Raw genomic sequence first — 19,796 nt, forward strand, 5'->3', positions numbered from 1 at the left:
TCTTCTCCTCTGACATCCCGGGGAGGAGCGTCCGCTACAAATGAGCTGGCCCAGTGCCACTCACCAGCTGGGCCATGACAGATCTGAGACCTGTTTCGCCAAAGTAATGCTGGAAAAGCGGCAGCTGTGAATCTGGGTGGCTGGGCCGAGGGGCTGCGGACTCTCTAAGTCTTGCTGGGCCTTTTGGGGGGTGAGGTGAAGTTGCTTCTCAGAGGGAGCCTCCAGGAAATGTGGGTTCTCTTCAGTTCGGAGATGTGTCATGTTTTCGTTTTGTTTGAGAGTTCGGTTGTTTAAGGACATGGATGGATTTGGCTCAAAGTGGGGTTGGTTTGCTAGCTCCTTTCTGGAACCAGGCTTGCTACAGGGTTTAGGGAACATTCGTGTCTAGGTCGGTTTGGGACCCGGCAAAGTGATCGCAGTTCACAGCTGGGCCGTAATAAGTGTTCGATAAAAGTTTGCTGGGCTGATTTACTTACTCAGATATTTACTGAGCGTTTACTATATGGAGCAGGCACTGTTCTAGGTGCTTGAAGTATGCCAGAGTGCAAAAGAGACAAAGGTCCCTGATCCGGTGGACGTCAGGTTCTAATAACACAAGTATGTCAAGTGTCTTAGAAGGTGATGAGGGTAAGGGAAACAGAGCAAGGCAAAGGAATCACGAGTGGGCGGGGGGATTGAGTTGCACATTTAAATTGGTGTATTCTCATTTGTGATTTGGTCGGTAACGTTATAAAACAGGGGACTGAAGTATAGGTCCTGACCCTCAGTTCAAGCCCCAGTTGTGCCAACTTAGCACGTGACTCCCCCCCTGAAGTTCCCGTTCTGCCGTCTGTTGGCTGTGTGACCTTTGGTGTGACCCTCTCTGACCCTCTCCTGCTTTGGGGTTAGGGGTCTTAGTCTGAGTTTCTGCTTCTATTTACTTACTCCAGGAGTTATGGCTTCTCGGAGACCTGGGCCACTTACTCCTTCCAGCCTGCTCACCCCCAAGAACTGCCAGCCTGGGGTGGCCCCGAACCCATGCGCTTTCCAATTAACTGACTCTCCCAGAGCCTGGAACAAATTGCAGTGCTAGGCTTCAGAGGTGTTATCCTAGACTTGAGGAGTTTAAGCCGAGCAGAAAAATGCTCTGTGTGAAGCATGCCTCAGAGGTGGCTCTTGTGAAGGAGGCCAGAGGAAGCTGCCCTCGGAATGTGGGTGTTTGGGCTGGAGGAGGTAAAGATCATCCCCCACTCCAGGCTGGCCGGGGCTGTTTGGGGAGACTGTGGAGCAGACAGTTGAGAGCACTGACTTCAGGGCCAGCAGTCCTTGGTTCAAACCCTGGATCAGCAGCTCAGCAGCTCAGCAGCTGTGTGACCTCCAGCCACTTACTGCGCCTCTCTGGGCCTCAGCCTCTCCTCCTTTCGTGACGTAGGTGGAGATGGGTTTAACTCCCATTGTTGCCTGGCCTCCAGGATGGTGGTAAGGATTCGGTGAAGTCTGTTCATATCAGCTCCATTACACCGGGCCATTCCGGGCAGACACTAGGTAGGTAAGGCCAGTGAGGAGAAATAGAGGTGTGGGGGAAGCAAGACTTTTCAAGGCAGGAGTAGGCTGTGGGGCTCTGCTTTGGGAGTCAGGAGGATGGCGGGCTCTTAGGGAATTAAGACTGGGTTGACAGAAGGGATGTATTTGGGTTTTAAGAAAAATGGAGTTGCTTGGAGGTAGGATGGAGAGAAGAGGGCAGGAGGGAGGGAAAGGGGACACATTCTGAGGGTCAGAGGGGTGTGGAGGGATGTGGGCAGGGGTGTGGGATGGCTAGTGTGGCAAGGATCGGGGCAGGTGGGTGTCTCCCTAAGTTGGCGGGGGCTTGGCAGGACCCCCCTCCCATCCTAAGGAGCTAGGCTCCTAGCCGGGAGGAGGGCGTAGCCAGAACGGCCAGGAAAATGATGAGTAATGGGCACTCGAGGCCCGGTCTGAGCAGCTGGTGTCAGGCCCAGAGATGCTGCCTGCCTGCCCCCGGGCAGGGGGCACTTTCCCCCTTCCTTGCTGTAGGCCCCGGGGTCGGGGGGGCGGGGGGGAGAAGTGCCTGCCCTCCTTAAGGCTGAACAGTCTCAGAAGCCTCGCCAGGGCCTGAGCTGGGTGGGCCCTGTGCCAGGCCTGCCAGGGCCTCCCTCCCCCTGCTTTTTCTGCCCCAGGAGAGGAGGCTGGCCTGGCTGGCCGGGAAGGGGAGGTGTCCTGGCTCCCTGGCTGTGGCAGGTGCCTTGCTGACTCCCAGCAGCCCGGCTGCTCCTGGAGGGCCTGTTCCTGGGATCTAGCTCCCTCGGCCGCACAGGTCTCTTTCAGTCTTTATCAAGTGCCTGCTGCGTGCACTGCATTTACTTGCACAGAAGCAAGAGCAGGGAGCGCTGTGAAGGCAGATACGACCCGGCTCCTTCCTGGCTGTGTCCTCGCTGTAGGGTCTTGGACAAATGGCTCCCTGTGCCAGGGGCTCCATTCTTCCTAAGACGAGGAACAGCAGTCCTTCCGTGAAGAGTGTAGGCGAAGCACCGGGCGTAGCGACTGCTCGGAGGCAGTGCTGTCCTGGGCAGCGGAGCCCTGGCTGAAAAGCTGATGGAGGGTACCCTTGGGCGTGCGACTCGCAGTCCCGCCTGTCTCAGTTCCCCGATCTAAAAAACACGGCCAGTAACCCAAATTACGGTACAGAACGTTTCTGAGCGTTCTTGCTGTGCGGGCCAATACAGACCCGTGATGGGAAGCCATTAGGTGAAATCGGCCCTGTGCATTGTCTCCCTGCACTCTCTTCGTAACCCTCCTCGCTGTCTTTGTCCCCATCTCATGGATGGGGGAACTGAGGGGCGACCGACTTATCTACCGACACAGAGCTTAGCAAGCGCCGAGCGAGGAGCTGAGGGCGGGCTGCTGGTGTCTCTTCTTGCCTTCTGTAATTACAGTCAACTCCGGGGCTGATGGTGCAACGGACACGGGGTGGGAGCCCAGGAAAGGGTGGATGACGTAGTAGTGATCACCACCCGGAGGCTGCATGCGGGTACCCTGGTGTTGAGATACGGGCCTCTGTACCCCGTGAGGGCAGGGCCCACGCCCGGCACGTTTTCCGTTGCCCCAAGCCAAGCCAGTTGGGTACCGAGATAAAACGACGTGCAGACTCCTAGGGAACTGAGATAAACGAACTACAGCCCTTGCAGACCAGGCACTTCCGATGGTTCAGCTCCTGTGTGCGCAGTCGTAAACACCCACAGCTCCCGGCACTACCCCCTCAGCTTTTCCCTTGACACAAACTGATTTTTTAACCATTAACTTTGGGGAAAAAAAATGTTAGTAAACCTCAAGCCTTCTATGTTGGGTGTGCTCATACAGTGCGGGTAGACAGATACACTTGTAGAATATGGATCTAGAGGGAAGTTTGTCGATATATATCGATACAGAGCCTTCAAAACATATATTTTGACCTAGTCGTTTTTCCTTGGGCAAAGATGTGGCCAAAGGTTTATACTCCAAAATACTTCTCGCGCTGCCTTATTTATATTGGCAACACACACACACATACCCTAAGGGTCCAAGAATAGGAAAGCGGCTAAGTAAGGTGTAGCTGATGTAGTATGTGGGATATTATTTAGCCATTAGGAAGGAAGTTGTTGGGGTGTCTGGGTGGCTCAGTCAGTTAAGCATCCCACTCCATGTCAGCTCAGGTCTTGATCTCAGGGCCATGAGTTCAAGACCCGTGTTGGGCTCCATGCTGGGCGTGAAGCCTGCCTTAGGGAAAAAAAAAGTTGTTGAAGTTTAGTGTCATGAGAAATGTACATGATATGAACATAAAAACCTTGTATACATGTTGTATCTGTTATATTGGAGTTTTGAGTTTCCTTTCTTGAATTACACATTGGTGCCTATGAAGAAGACTGCAGTAACCATCTTTTTTTCCAGTTTTTAGTGAAGACACCCTCCAGCTTCTACAGAGGTGAATATCAATTTTATTGAAACCACACAAAAAAACCTTTTTCTACTTTCAGGGTAGGAAGGAGGAGATGAAAATTTTTCATCTAACATGGAAGTTAATGAGGAAAACAAAACAAAACAAAACAAAACAAAGGCATTAAGGGCAGATCTTCAAACGAATGAGCCACAGGGTGAAAGGTTATACTTTCAAACCACCCAGCTAGCAGCTGAGGCATTTCTCCGTCAGGGCTTCTGGAACCTACTCTGGAGCGGCTGCACCCTCTCTTAAATGGACCTCAGGTGTCCTGTTCACACTCTGTGGGCCCCGAGAGTCCCCAGGGGATGGAGGTCATGCTCCCCCAGTGTTCTCTCTGAGGTCTGGGGAAAAGCAAGGTCCCAGGAGGGACACCGCACATACCAAAGAGGACAGATGCATAGTTCTTTTTATTTTGGAAACTTTACTTTTTAAGTGTTTATTTTGAGAGAGAGAGAGAGAGAGAGAGAGAGAGAGCGCGAGCATGTGAGCAGGGGAGGAGCAGAGAGAGGGGGAGAGAGAGAATCCCAAGCAGGCTCTGTCCTGTCAGTGCAAACCCACAAACCAGGAGATCGTGTTCTGAGCCAAAATCAAGAGTCAGGCACTTTAACTGAGCTACCCAGACGCCCCTGGGAACTTTAAAGAGAATTAGAAGGAACCTATCAGATTGTATGTTACCAAAGCAACATCAATTCACTGTAGAAAATGCAGATAGGCAAAAGAGGAGGAAACAAAAATCAACTCGATCCCCGTCCTCCCAGAAATGATGACAATAGCATCATTGTTGCAGGCACAAAGCAAGATTGGTTTACCAAAATGGCATTTTACTGTGATCATGTTTTACAGCTTTTTGTACTTTTGATCCGTTCAGCAAGTATTTACTGAGAAGTTGCTGTGCTCCAGGTGCCATTATAGGTATTTGGGATACAACAGTGCACAAAACAGATAGGTCCTTCGGGGAGCTCACATTCTTGAGAGGGGACAGGCATTAGATCGAAAAATGGGCGAACGACCAAAATGGTTACCGAGCATGCAAAGTAGAGGCCTTCCCTGGAGGAGAGGATGGTGGGGTGGGGTGGGGCGGGACGGGACTGGACAGGGTGCGGCAGGGTGGCGCGCAGATGCCTTTCTTGGTCAGGGGACAATGCAGCCGAGAGAGGACAGAGACAGTGGACAGCACATGGTGGGGCCTGATGGAGACTGGTGTGCTTCCTGGTCATGGACTGTTTTGCTTCATCATCATCATCGTTGTCTGCCCCTCCCCCCATTTTAAACTTTCTTTTTAATGGTGTCATAGTATGTGCGTGTGTGTATATGCAACTTTTGAAATTTTTATCTTTTAGTTTTGAGAATTTCATTTTGCATTTCTGAAAATTGCATTTTTTTGAATTTCAGTAAAATACATATAAATCTTCATCATTTTGGGGGTGCAGTCCAGTGGCATTAAGTACGTTCACACCGTTGTATCGCCATCACCCCCATCTGGCTCCAGAACGTCCCCATCTTCCCAAACTGAGACCGTATCCCCATTGACCATTAACCCCTCCCTCTCCTTGCAACCACCGTTCCGCTTTCCATCTCTATGGATTTGATTCCTTCAGGTAGTTCATGTAAGCGGACTCCCACGGCATTTATCTTTTTGTGTCTGACTTATTTTACATAGCGTAATGCCCTCAAAGCCCGTCTTTGAACCTTGTTCATCTTACTGTAGCACGAGTCAGAATTTTCTTCCTTTTTAAGGCTGAGCAATAATCTGTTGTATGGATAGAGCACATTTTGTCTATCCATTCATCTTTTGATGGCCCCCTTCCGCTGCTTTCCCCCTTTGGTTCCTGTGAACGGTGCTGTTACGAACACGGGCGTACAAACGTCCGTTCAAGTCCCTGCTTTCAGTGCTTTGGGGTGTCTATCAAGAAGGGCAGTTGCGGGGCGCCTAGGTGGCTCAGTCAGTTGAGCGTCCGACTTCGGCTCAGGTCATGATCTCGCGGTTTGTGAGTTCGAGCCCCGCGTCGGGCTCCGTGCTGACGGCCCAGAGCCTGGAGCCTGCTTCGGATTCTGTGTCTCCTCCTCTCTCTGCCCCTCCCCTGCTCATGCTCTGTCTCTCTCTGTCTCTCAATGATAAATAAACATTAAAAAAAAATTAAAAAAAAAAAAAAAAAAGGGCAGCTGCTGGACCACATGGTAACTCCGTGTTTAATTTTTGAGGAGGTGCCATACTGTTTTCCAGAGCAGCGGCACCATTTTATGGCTCGCTGGGAGCGCACAGGTTCCAGTTTCTCCACGTCCTCGCCAGCATTGTTTTTTTTTTTTTTTTTTCTGGTTGGGTTTTTTTGTGTTTTGATAGCAGCCCTGCCAATGGGTGTGAGTAGTGCAGCTTGTTCTCATTACTCAACATTCTCTGAGATTTAGCCATGTTGATAATAGACGTCTTAAGTCAAAGTGTGGGTTTTTTTTATTCAGGGTTTAAAATCCGTCTTATTGAGGTATAATTTATATCCAATAAATGACTCTTCTTTTTTTTAATTAAAAAAAAATTTAAAGTATATTTTTGAGAGAGAGAGAGAGCGCACGCACGTGAGCAGGGGAGGGACAGAGAGAGGGAGAGAGAGAATCCCAAGCAGGCTCCACGCTTCAGCAAGTGAGCCTGATGCAGGGCTCGATCTCACAAACCATGAGATCATGACCTAAGCCAAAATCAAGAGTCAGACGCTTAACTGATTGAGCCACCCAGGTGCCCCAGAAATGCACCTTTATGAAGACTTTTGTCAATCAATAGCTCCTTGCCTCCTTGTCCTACATGTGTTGTGAACATTTTCTCCCAGTCTGTAGCTTTTGCCTTTTCATTTTCCTTAGGATCATCTTTGGAAAAGAAAAGCATTTAATTTTGAAAAGTCCAATTTTTCAACGTATCTTGTTATAATTAACACCCTTTGTGTCCTAAGATCTTTGTGGCCTCCAGAGTTGCAAAGATGCTCTCCCGTTTTCCTCTACAAGTTTGAGAGTTTTAGTTGTTGTTTAAAGTCTGAGATCAGGAGAACCGTTGGCCTGGGCCGCACCGGGCTGCTTGCTGCGGGGTCAGGGATGTAGGTCAGCGCAGTCCCACCCCTGCAGAGGGAGGCACGTCCACAGGGGCACCGTGGTGGTTCCACAGATGGACCTCGAAGGCTCTGCGAGGTTTGCAAAGCTCCCAAACCAAGCATACCGAAAATCGGTGGACAGAGGGCTTGAACTCACATTGTGGCTGTAGGCGAGTCTCGATTGGGAATGCAGACGTTCATCCACTCCTTTTCCTCACGTATTTGTATTCTCCAGAGCATCCAGGTCCTTCCCACAGAATAAAAAAGACTGGAACATGGGGCGACTGGGTGGCTCAGTAGGTTAAGCAGCCAACTTCGGCTCAGGTCATGATCTCGCAGTCCGTGAGTTTGAGCCCCGCGTCAGGCTCTGTGCTGACAGCTCAGAGCGTGGATCCTGTGTCAGATTCTGTGTCTCCTTCTCTCTGACCCTCCCCCGTTCATGCTCTGTCTCTCTCTGTCTCAAAAATAAACGTTAAAAAAATTTTTTTTTAAATAAATAAAATAAAAAAGACTGGAACAGTCCAGAGTTTTAATCAAAGAAGGTGGCGTTCAGTTGCTGCCCACAATAGCTGATACCCCAGGGTTTGGAGATGTAGCCAATGAGGTCGTTGCTGGTAGTCCATTATTGACTATGTCGATAGTAAATGGGAAGTCTACCTAAGCACAGAGTGTCTAGTCCACAGACATCGGAAGCCTGATAACAGGGTGCGGTGTTGCCCCTTGAGGAGACGGACTTAAACCATCGGACACCGGGTTTATGAAAAAGTGAACGTCATCCCACTTATTGCCAAGAGCAGACATGCTCACGCCAGAGGTGTGGCAAGGGTTTAAAAAACAGATAAATCCAAGCACATAAAAAGAAAACCTATGAATTCCCAGAAGCAGAAGGTGAAGAAGAAGGAAAGCTTTGTTAACCCAAAGGACTGTTTACCTCTCGCTATGGCAGGGCGTGATGACGTGAGAGGAGTTAACTGCAGAAGGGTCAGAGGAAGGCGGCATCCTTGCGTGCTGCCGGAGCTGAGAATGGTGATGTTTGAGGTTTTGCAGTTCTAAGAAGTAGGTTGACAACACGTGTGCAAGGCTTGAAAGATGTCACTGATCACATATGCCCACACATGTGCAGAAGCAGGAAACGGCAGCTGTGTCTGTTAGTGGAGCGGGCAAGAAGAGCAAAGGGCAGCGTACCCAGAGCTCTCGGGGCATGAGTGGAAGGAGGGAGAGTGTGTGGCTAAAGGTGAAGGAGCTGCAGGTGCAGCAGGTGTTTGGGATGAAAGCCGGAGAAAAAGGTCGAAAACCGAAGGACTCTGAAGCTGAGTTCCAGCAGTGCCACGAGCAAATGAAAGACTAGAGGAGAAAGAATTAGGGGGGGAATGTCGTCGGTTTGAACATGAGAACGCACACTGGGAGTCCATCAACAACACATTTTAGAGTAACCTGACTTTTCCAGAACCCTGGGAAAGAACAAGAGGAAAGGGAAGCTCTTTTTAAGCTTTCTGTTGGCCACCAATTACAGGAAGGCTGTGATCCATTTCTAAATAAGTTTTGTGGATGATATGCAGTAGGGGTTAAAGGTCATTTATTTCCCTATATGGAGAGCCTCTGTTGAAAAGACTGTCTTTTGCTGGTTGAATTCTGTCAGTACCTTTTTTGGAAATCAGTTGACCACATATGTGCAGGTCTAATTCTAGACTCTCACTTCTTTTCCCTTGAGCTGTATGTCTGTGTTTGAGCCAACACCACACTGACTTGTTTGCTGAACCTTTATAGAAATTCTTAGGCCAGAGGGTCTCAGTCTTCCAACTTTGTGATTCTTCCAAATTGTTTTGGCTCTTCTAGGTCTTCTTTTTTTTTTTTTTTAATTTTTTTTTTAACGTTTATTTATTTGAGAGACAGAGCATGAACAGGGGAGGGGCAGAGAGAGAGGGAGACGCAGAATCTGAAACGGGCTCCAGGCTCTGAGCCGTCAGCACAGAGCCCGACGCGGGGCTTGAACTCACGGACTGTGAGATCATGACCTGAGCCGAAGTTGGACACTTAACTGACTGAGCCACCCAGGCGCCCCTCTAGGTCTCCTTTTCTATATAAACTTTCAAGTTGGCTTGACGATTTCTACAAGAAAGCTTCCTGGGATTTTGATGAAGATTACATTGAATTTATGGACCAGTTTGGGCACAGTGGTATCTTAGTGTTGAGTGTACCAGTCCATGAACATGGTATATCTCTCCATGTATTTAGATCTAATTTAATTTCATGGATAGGAAGATTCAATATGTATCATTTTTAATGGCTGCGCAGTAGACAGAGTATGGTTGTGTCCTTGTTTATCTAACCGCCTGTTGTTTACATTGTATCCAGTTCCCCCATTATAAACAGTGCATATCTTTGTCAGTCCGTCTTTGCATGCATCCTGAATACTTACTTAGAAAAAAACCTGGGGCCAGGTGAACCCTCTTGGCTCTTCTTTGCTACCTGCCTTATTTAAACTAGTGCTTTGTGTTCGGTGAAACATGGAATCCTGGTGATCCGGGCTTGTTTTTATGAGGCCCCAACAGCACAGCGAGTTAGGGCATGATGCAGCAAACTGTGGCAGCGGGCTAGCATTGTTTTTGCAAGGCCCTCAAGCTAAGAATTAAAAAAAAAAAAAAATCTTTAACACATTGTAAAAAAACAAAAACAAAAACAAAGAATATGTGATAAAGATCCACAGGGCCCACAAAGCCTAAATGATTTACTGCCTGGTACTTTATAGACATGATTTGCCAACCCCCGATTTGGAGCACAGCCCTGCACCAGACAATCTGATTGAGTCCCCACCCACGACTTACTAGCTGAGGACTGACTCTGGCCAAGTCTCTCGCTTCCTTAAGCTCTCTGTTCTGTTTCTTCTGTAGCACGGGGGCAGCGAGGGTACGTGGAGGGTCGTTATCCACTGGGCTTTGCTTTTTTTCCCCTCCCCTGTCTGAAGACGGAGGAGCTTGAATGGTCTCACTGCACGTGTGAATCAAGACAGGCTTGTCACCAGTGTCCTTGTCCCGGGCTCCATTTGTGGCCCTGGGTGTCAAGCTCACAAGCGGGCTCTGCCATCTTGCTGGAGAGACGGGGGGCACACACACCAAAGCCACTCCCTCCCCTGCCCCCCTCCTGCCCCCATACTGCAGCTTGCCAACCTGGTGCACTTGACCTCAGTGAGAACAAAACAAAAAACAAAACCTAAAAAATCTGGCTTCAGGTGAAGAGGCTTGGAGTTTAGAACCTTGAACCCGTCATTGCCATGTGAGCATTTTAAATGTTAGCTTCTAACTGCCTCTCCCTCTTTGAACGACCCATGTCTGGGAGACTGTGGCCCAGCAGGGTTGGGGAGGTGCAGTCGGTGATGACACATGAATGGACTCAGTTGTGCCTCTGGCCTGGGGTTGCTCAAGACTCGGGGGTCAGAGGTTCTGAGCAGCACAGGATCCTGTGGGTGATGGATCCAAGAGGTTCTGAGCAGCAGGGGATCCGAGGATGATCTGAGGGTCCCAGGGGCGTGCACAGAATGGGCTGAGCCTTCCGTCCAGGAGGTTAACGGGCTGTGGCAGCCAAGGCAATAACTAGAGAGGCCCGCGGCCCTCTCGTGCAGACCCTTGCGGGCCTCTGCTCTCGGGGATCACGACCCCCGAGGAGGGGCTACCCCTACCTATACCAGCTCCACACCAGCCTTCGTTAGCTACCCCGGAGCAGTGTGTTTTTATGGTCCCCGTGGATGGACTGGGAGCCTGTCCAGCCCGCGGCTGCCCCAGATGTCCAAAATTTCACTTGCCCTTCCCAGGAGGAATTCTGACCTCTTCGTAGCCGCCGGTCAGCGCTAGGAGTGAGCTTAAAATCATGGAGCTGCAGGAAGTGAGCTGGTTTGTTCCCCGCAGGTTCCCTGCCAGAGGCCTGCACTCACTCCGGCCCTCGCGCCCCACCACCATCGGCTGTCCGCGGAGAATACAGATGCTGGCCGCTCCCTGGGGGTGTCGCTGTGCACAGAGGTAGGCCCACAGCCTCCCCGTTTCAGGCGTAGCCCTTAAGCACGGACCCAAGAGGAAATTCTCTCAGGTGAAATAACGGAATTGTGGTTATGGGTTTGTTTGTTTTTTTTTTTCCTTTTTTCAAGTCCTTATCTTTTAAGAGCACACACAGATGCAATGAGGCGGTATCTGGGTCTGCCACCAAAAAGAGGAAGTGGGAGTTTGAGCCGAAGCAAGGGTGCTGTGAACGGCTCCCTGTTGGAGCTGGGTGCCGGCACGTGGGAGTGAGCTGTCTGCTTCTGCGTGTTTCCACTGCCCTAAGTTAAAAAGAGAGAGAATACACGTGAGGCCGTAAGAGTCTGAGCAGCTCGAGCTTCCGCCTTGGCTCTAGCATTCCTCGCTGTGAGACCTGAGACAAGAAGGAACCCCTGTTTCCGAATCTGTAAGACGGGGCTGATCACAGCTGCCTGGGGACGTTTTCCAAGAAATAACGCACGGAAACCATTTAGTCTGCCACCCGGAACTTGATCAGCACCCGTAACACCTGATCTGGTGGGGGGCCTGGGCCAGTGGACCCCCGGCTGACCATGTCGGGGAGAGGGTGGGGGTCCACTTCCCTCAGTGGACACACCGCCCCTGCCTTTGGTTAAACCACCTTGGCTCCACTAAATCTTCGGTTGGCCCGGAACTTTCTTGGCAACGGTTTGGAGCTAGAATCAGCCGTCAGGTTCCTAGGTGTGATTTCTGCTAAAATATGAGGCGGCTGAAGCCAATCCAGTTACTTGTTTTTATACATTTTCTTCGGGAATAATTGTTAATTCACAGGAAATCGCCACGGATGTCCCAGGAGGGCCTACGTACCCTTCACTCAGTTTCCCCCAGGGGTGCCACATCTTTGGCATATCCGTAGTACGACGTCACAACTGCTAAAGGGACTGTTGGGACAATCCACAGGGCCTGTTCACGTGTCGCCAGTTTGACACGTACCCGTTTGTGAGTCCCCCTAGCGTTACCGTCACACCCAATTCCCAGAGGAGGACAGTGAGGCTCGGAGAAGTTAAGTGGCTTCCTCGACTCACCGGCGGATATGTGGCAGAGCCAGGACCTGAGACCAAAGTTGTGCACTGCACCAGCAGCCCCCACCTCGCTCCAGCGGTGGCTGCCGTTAACCCAGGCTCCCTGTGTTCTCTTGTAGGTGAGCCCAGGCCAGCATGGGGGACTCCAGGGACCTTTGCCCTCACCTTGACTCCATAGGGGAGGTGACCAAAGAGGACTTGCTGTTCAAATCGAAGGTAAAGGGTCAGACCTTACAGAGCTGGGGCCCACACCCAGGGCCGCTGCGTTCCTAAGGTACAGGTGTTTCCAAAGGAAGGTTTGAAAGAGTTGAAGAACCGGCTTCCCGACAGTCTCTGCTTAGCGTTTTGTGTAAATGGAAGGGCTGGCGTCCGTGGGGGAAGCTTTCCCGGGCTGCGTCCTAACAGCCATTAATTAGCACTTAGATCAGTCCATCTGGGAGCCACTAATGCCCTGTGCATTAGCCGTGGAGCCTTTCCGAGGCAGGGAACGAATCATGCTCTGAGAGCCCACGGGCATTTTGACGAGCGTGACCCGAGGAGGGTCTGGGGAGGCCCAGAGCCAGAAGGTGGGCTTCTCTGAGTGGGGAGTAAAAAAATGTGTCTTTTTTTGTTAAAGTGTTTCGAACGGGTGATACTTTTCTCTGGTTCAGAATCGAGCAGTATAAAAGTATCGATGTCAATTAAAAAAATTTTTAAAGTAGGGGGGTGCACAGCTAGCTCGGCTGCTAGAGCATGGGACTCTTAGTCTCAGGGTTCGAGCCCCACGTTGGGTGTGGAGCCTACTTAAAATAAAATTTTTTTAAAAAAAATTCAGGGGTGCTTGGATGCCTCAGTCGGTTAAATGTCCAACTTTGGCTCAGGTCATGATCTTCCAGTTTGCGAGTTCGAGCCCCACATCGGGCTCTGTGCTGACGGCTCGGAGCCCGGAGCCTGCTTCGGATTCCGTGTCTCCCTCTCTCTCCGCCCCTCCCCTGCTCGTGCTCTGTCTCTCTCTCTCAACAATAAACATGAGAAAACGAAAAAATAAAATGAAAAAAAAATCATTGTCAAGACATCCTCCTCCCACCCTCCAATTCCACCTTTAGGGAGCCTTTTATATTGGTCTCTTTTATACTTTTTCTGAGTTTCTTTATGCAAATACATGCAAATATGCTTATTTTTCATTTCCCCCTTCATTATATAAAAGGTAACATACTATACTATAGATGCTTTTTTTGTTTGTTTTCTTGTTTTTAATTTATTTATTTTTGAGAGAGAGGGAGGGAGGGCGGGCATGAGGGAGGGAGGGACAGAGGGAGAGGGAGACAGAGAACCCCCAGCAGGCTCAGCACTGTCAGCGCAGAGCCTGATGCAGGGCTCGAACCCACTAACCGTGAGATCATGACCTGAGCTGAAATTAAGAGCCGGGTGCTTAACCAACTGAGCCACCCAGATGCCCCTAGACACTTTGGCAACTTGCTTCCCTCACAGGACAGTACATCTTTCTGGAGCTCTTTCAACCCTGGTCCGTGAAGACCGCTTTGTCCTAGTTTGCCCTGGAGTTGCACGGCATCTCGTCGTGTGGACCCCGTAACTGAGCCTCTGCGGGTAGACACCCAGGCTGTCTGCATGTGGTGAATGTGGTGCCGTGATAAACGGCCTCCTGAAAGTGTTGTCGCACGTGGGGGCCGAGCGTGTGGGGGGCACACTCCGGGCAGCGGGGTCTAGAGTCGCGTTCCTAGACAGATTGCCGGCTCACTCAGCCTCCCTGTCCCAGCAGGTCCTGGGTGGCCTTCGGCCTGAGCTGGTTCAGCCTGGGCCTGCGGGAGGGATCAGGCCTTCAGAGTGCCTGTGGCTTCTTTCGAAGCACTTTCGCTTCTCGTGTGGTCTGGAGGAGGGCAGAGCGAGGCTGTGATGCATTCGCACTCACGCTGGGTTCTGAGTCTGCACCAAGGAATGAATGAGACAGACCGAGGGGGTTTGCCTCCAGAGGAGGCAGGGATAGGGGGATCCGAGGGCAAAGAGGAGAGCGAGGAGGCGCGATCCGGGCCGGGCCACGGCAGCCTTTCGGAAGTGGTAGGTCCTTCTGGAGCGGAAGGACCGAGAACGTCTGGAACGTCTCAGGCCTGTATTTCAGAGAGCATGTGTCCCGCCCTTCTCTGAGCACCCAGAAATCTGCAGAATGAAACGAAGATTGTTTTAAAATACCAGAAGGGGCAGGGAGGTGAACAGGTCAGGCACAGTGCAGGGGACGGAAATGGCCAAGAAACTTCTGAAAGAAAGTGCTCAACTTCACCAGTGACCGGGGACATTGCCGCGGATCGCGAGATGATGGCATTTTTCCTCTGCCGGACAAACCACAGGCCGATCCGACCCGGGCTGTTGGTGATGGAGGGGAGGAGACCGCACGCGTGGTGGGGCGAGGTGGGCATTCCTGTCACTTCAGGGACACAACTCCCCGTGTGGGAGTTTATCCCGTAGAGGTGCGAGTACCAGTGGTAAAGACACAAAGACAGCAGTATTTATTGAGGCTTATTTGTCAAAGGAGAAAACTGGTGGCAGTCTGAATACTCATCAAGAAGGGAGTGGGTGAGGGGCGCCTGGGTGGCCCAGTCAGTTAAGCACCCAACTCCAGCTCAGGTCACGATCTCGCAGTTCGTGAGTCCGAGCCCCGCGTCGGGCTCTGTGCTGACGGCTCGGAGCCCGGAGCCTGTTTCGGATTCTGTGTCTCCCTCTCTCTCTGCCCCTCCCCTGCTCATGCTCTGTCTCTCAAAAATAAATAAATGTTAAGAAAAAAAAAATTTTTTTTTAAAAGAAGGGAATGGGTGAATTACGGTGTGCCCGTAGCGTGGGGCACCGTGTCATTACGGCAGACGGGAAGATGCAGTGTCTGTGTGCAGACTTGGAAAGATGACCATAAAAAGGTGACAGAAACGTGTCAGAGAAACGTGTATAGTATGATCTTGTTTTTCCTAAAAATCACACCCCCCCCAAGTGTATGCATATACGTTGTATGTGAAAACACAGAGGGATATGCCTCACGTTATTCCAGCATATGTATTTATTACACGTTATATACTCTCCCTGAGATCGTATACAGCATGTATGTGTCGTTTGAACTGTTAAAACAAACCTCCAGGGCCCCTGGCTGGCTCAGCCAGTAGAGCATGTGACTCTCGATCTCGGGGTCTTGAGTTTGAGCCCCGCGATGGCGGTGAGCCCGCTTACAGAAAAAAACCAAACAAGCATAGGGTACCATCGTCATTCAAAAGACTGAAACAAAAAGGAAGCCCTGGAAGAGGGAAGTGAATTGTGAAATCAGAAAATCAGAAAAGAGATTGCAAGCGCGGGAAGGTCGGGGGCTGCTGCCCCCAGCGTCCTCAGCGGGAGACCCTGAGGCAGATCGCGGATCTCAAGTCCCACCTTCTTGACCACAACCCTACGGGGACCTCCAGGTTCGGGCCCTTTACCGATACAGCTAGAAACTGGGCTCGGTGAGAACGCAAAATCCCCGCCGAGACGTGAGTCGTGGGGGGAAGCCCCCTTTCCTGTTGGGGGGGGGGCGCCCTGTGACCCAGGCTCCTCTGCTTCCCCTCTTGACCTGCTCTGTAGCAGGGCCTGCCCTCTGAGCCTCGGTTCCTCATCTGTCCAAAAGAGCTGCTGCGCACACTGGCAGGGATTGCAGGAGCGAGGTATGAAGAACTTAGCCGTGGTCATCCCTGGCAGGTGGCGCTCTGGCTCTGACTGAGCCCCGTGTCGTAACTGCCGTCAGAGCTGGCACTTAGAATCCGCCTCACCGCTGAGGGGGTCACCTTGGGCATTGTGGAGCCTCAGTTGGAATTGTTGTTTTAGACACGTGCAGCAGACAAGATTATTTAAGGCACGATTTAAGTTGTAACGAAGAGACCCTGAAATACAGCACCTTAAATGAGACCGACCCTTCCTTTTCTGTCATAGGACAGTCAGGCATACGTACGATGGCAGGGCAGCCCCTCCCTTCCCAATACATGGCTTTCATTTCTGAGTCCAAGGTGCTTGCCCCCGCTCCTGCCGTCCCATCTGTGTTCCAGGGGAAGGAGGAGGAGGAGCGGGGCGGGGGGGATGCACAGCCTGGAAATGGCACGCGTCACTTTCGCTGTCATCTCATTGACTAGAACCGAGCCCCAAGACCACAGAGGAGCCGAGAACCAGTCTGCAGCTGGCTGGCCGTGGGCTCGGCCCACATCCGAGCATCCTGTTGCTAAAGCAGGAAAGGGGACACTGGTAGACAAGAAGCAGGCTCTGTCACCAGAACGCCAGAAACCTGGGTGTTTTCTGTGTTCCTCAAATGTTTTGGTGTCCCTTGGGGCGCCTGGGTGGCCCAGTCGGTTAAGCATCCAACTCTTGTTTTCGGCTCAGGTCACGATTTCATGGTTCGTGAGTTCGAGCCCTGCGTTGGGTTCTGTGCTGACAGTGCAGAGCCTGCTTGGGATTCTCTCTCTCTGCCCCTCCCCACTTGCAGTCACTCCCTCTCTCAAAAATATACTTTATAAAGACATAAATAAATTTCTTTAAAAAAAAGCGTATTGATGTCCCATTTGTACTAGGCTCTGTGAAGTCACAGAGGTAGACAAAACAGACCGTCCCTCTTTCACGGAGCCCAGAGTCTAGGTGGGAAGAAAGGCTTACACAGTCATCAAAGGAAGAGTCGAGGGTGCGATAAAATGCATATTAACAGGTCTGTTTATTTACGTTTCAAAGGATTTTCCTAAAAATGTTTTTGTAGCACATGGGGAAGCAAAATACAAACAGTAAAGCGTAAAGTGCCCTGTGAGGAAGGACGTTTAGATCGACAGGCTGGTGAAGGCCTTTCCGAGGCAGAAAAACCTTTCGGTGGAAAGCTATGGGGTACAGCCGTCGGCGTCCAGTGGGGTCTGTGTGTGATGCCTCTGGCTGGAGCGGCTCCCCGACCGCTCACGCTTGGCTCTTTCCCTCCCCCCTCCCCTTGCCCAGGGAGCCTGTCAGTCGTGTGGTGTTACTGGACCGAACCTGTGGGCCTGTCTCCAGGTAAAGTACCCTTGCCGCTGTTGGGGGCCTGGAGCTTGGTCTAGACTCTGGGCTGAGAATGTCCGTCTCTGGCCGGCACTGCTGGGATCGTTGGGCGGGGACACGGGGCATGGAGGTCTCAGGTGCACGGCCTGAGCCAAGAGGGCGCCAGAGTCAGCAAGTCCCCCTGCTGGCCGCCTGCCTGCCTGGGCAGCCACCAGGAATGTTGAGAGAAAACAGCAGGTTGTGCAGGACTCCGGACCAAATGATCCCATCTGCACGAAAGGCAAAGGTCTGTATGTGCATGTGTCTGTGAGACTTGATGCAGGCATCTTGGCTCTGAGCCCTGGCTCTTCTGCCTAGTGGCCTGTCCCTGGGCCAGCCTGGGCCTCGTCACCCCACCTGTAAAGGAGAGGTCACTGTCGCTGGGCAGCTGTCCCCACGTTGCGGGGCTGCGGTGGATTTGACAAGATGACCCCTGCAATGGGTTTAGCAAGGTGCACGGTCTGTGGACAGGATCCAGGAAAATCCAGTCATGGTTCATTGTCATTGCTTCTTAAAGAGAGCTGTATCACAGCGTGGCCACTTTCTATGAGGAGCACGATTTGGGATGGTTTTCATTTTTTTCTCTGGAATTCTTACAGCATTTTCCACAATTTGCTACAAGTATATGTTTATTACATTTAAAGTCACATTGAAAATGGCTACTAAAAATTTCTTTGAAAACAAATCCAAGTAGAAAAGAAGAAAAAAGGACACATGGGCCACCAGGGGACTCTTCCGGCCTCGGCCTTCAGGGCCCGTCACCCAGTTCTAAAGCAGATTGCAGAATACCGTCTGGGCCCTTGGGGGACAGCAAGAAACGTGTGGCATGGTCCTGTGTCCTGGGAGCCCCCCCAGCAGGAAGGGATGTGTCCTTTGTGACCGGACGGCCCTCACAAGCCCGTGCGGTGCTGATCTCTTGTGGAGAAGCAGGCTGATCGTTGGGCTGCAGGCCTGCAGTGGAGGCACTTGCTGGGCCTGGTGGGTGGCTAGATTTGGGACAGGGAAGTGCAAGGCCAAAGGCAAGGCCATCAGAGACCTGCAGGCCCCCTGCGGGTCCCGAGTGGGTCTCAATTACCGGCCCATAAGGAAGTAGGGGAGAGGGTCTGGGCGCCACACAGCTTGGCCCACGTCTTGCTGGGCCCCTACCTGGGCTTTTTTGTAGGAGGCCAGTAGCCCAGGGCACCCTGTCCACCTTCCTCGGCGGGCAGGGGCGGCTTTTAGGGCAGCCGTCCTTTCCAGCGGGAGCTTCAGGTACATACATACGTGTTCCTGTGGCGCGGCAGGGCCTCAGGCCTGGTCTTGGTGGCGGAGATGGTCCAGCCCCCATCCTCTCTCCTTCCCTCTCTCCCCAGGTCTCCTGCTCCTATGTTGGCTGCGGAGAATCCTTCGCTGACCATAGCACCATTCACGCTCAGGTGAGCGCCGTGGCCGGGAGTGTGGGCCCTGCAGGCAGATGGCCCAGAATTCAGACCCCGGCTCCAGCCGCCTCCCAGCTCCAGCCGCCCGCCCTGGGCCTCGGTGGCTCTGTCTATAAAATAGGAACAGGCCTAGCAGGGTTGCAACAGAGACCAGAGCTAATGCAGGTGCACCCATATCACAAACACGTGAATGGTCAATGGCCGCCCATGGCCTTCCTGGCTGGAGGGTGAGCAAGTTCTCTGCTTCCAGGCCTTTTACTGAGGCTGCTGGATGCAGCCTCAGGGCACCCGTTAGGCCAGTGTGTCCTCAGCCTCACTTCGGACCTTGCCCTCTAGGCAAAAAAGCACAACCTGACCGTGAACCTGACCACGTTCCGGGTGTGGTGTTACGCCTGTGAGAAGGAAGTGTTCCTGAAGCAGAGGCTGGCAGCACCCCTGGCGGGCCCCTCGCCCAAGTTCTCGGAGCAGGTAAGGGGGTGCAGGGGCGGCAGCGCAGTCGGTAGTGACGTGTTGGGGGCAGGCAGGGCCTTGTGACCCAAGCGTCGGGGGAGCGGGGATTGGTGGGTCCCAGATGGCATCTGTGCCTGGCCCATGTTCTCAAGTGCCAGCGAACCCTTGCTGAGCCCCAGCTGCGTGCCAAGGCCCACACGGGGTGGGGGTTGAGGACACAAAAGTCCTCCGGGAAGGGAGTTCGTTCACAGGCCGTGGGCGGGCCGCGCGCAAGGGCAGGGCTTGACCGAGCCTGGGCCTGGGGCCAGTGCAGATGCTTCCGGGCCTGTGGCGAGCCCCCGGCACCCCCCAACCCTAAGACGAACCCTGCCCCCCGGGGAATGCCGAATGGTGACCTGCGGTTCGCTTCTCTGTGGAAAACACCAGAAACCCCCCTAACGAGGCACCGAGCAGGGCACCGTGGGGCACCTAAAGGTGGTAGGCCTGGCAGACGCACGCACGGAGGGTCGCCTCGGGCTCCGGCCAGTACACAGGTCGCGGGGTTGGCCGGCTGGGGTCGGAGCTCGGGGAGGCCTGAGCGTGTCTCTTCCGCATTTACACAGCGACCATCGCGTAGTAGGCACTCAGTAAATGTTTACGGAACACGTTTGCAAGCGTGGCAGCTGTTTACGGTTATTTACAAAAAAGGCTATGCAACAGTGTGCGTGCAGTATCTTGTGTTGGGGGCGCGTGTATACGAACGGTGAAAAACTTACGCAACCGTGTAC

The 19,796-nt window shown here is 52.3% G+C and overlaps 1 protein-coding gene across 4 annotated transcripts in view; it reads left to right on the forward strand.

Annotated features, from left to right (window-relative positions):
- Positions 1-19,796, forward strand: part of USP20 (ubiquitin specific peptidase 20) — a 44,087-nt gene that overhangs the window by 1,575 nt on the left and 22,716 nt on the right. For 3 of the 4 annotated variants that reach the window (XM_042912369.1, XM_042912371.1, XM_042912367.1), the window contains exons 2-6: positions 10,947-11,057; positions 12,232-12,328; positions 17,084-17,137; positions 18,514-18,576; positions 18,916-19,047. In XM_042912369.1, coding sequence (XP_042768303.1) covers positions 12,248-12,328; positions 17,084-17,137; positions 18,514-18,576; positions 18,916-19,047 — 330 coding nt within the window. In that variant the 5' untranslated portion in view covers positions 10,947-11,057; positions 12,232-12,247. Of the gene's footprint in view, positions 1-10,946; positions 11,125-12,231; positions 12,329-17,083; positions 17,138-18,513; positions 18,577-18,915; positions 19,048-19,796 lie in introns of those variants that run through there. The other variant, XM_042912370.1, reaches the window with a different exon arrangement.

The sequence above is a fragment of the Panthera leo genome, chromosome D4, assembly GCF_018350215.1.
Source record: "Panthera leo isolate Ple1 chromosome D4, P.leo_Ple1_pat1.1, whole genome shotgun sequence".
In the NCBI taxonomy this organism is placed as follows: Eukaryota; Metazoa; Chordata; class Mammalia; order Carnivora; family Felidae; genus Panthera; species Panthera leo.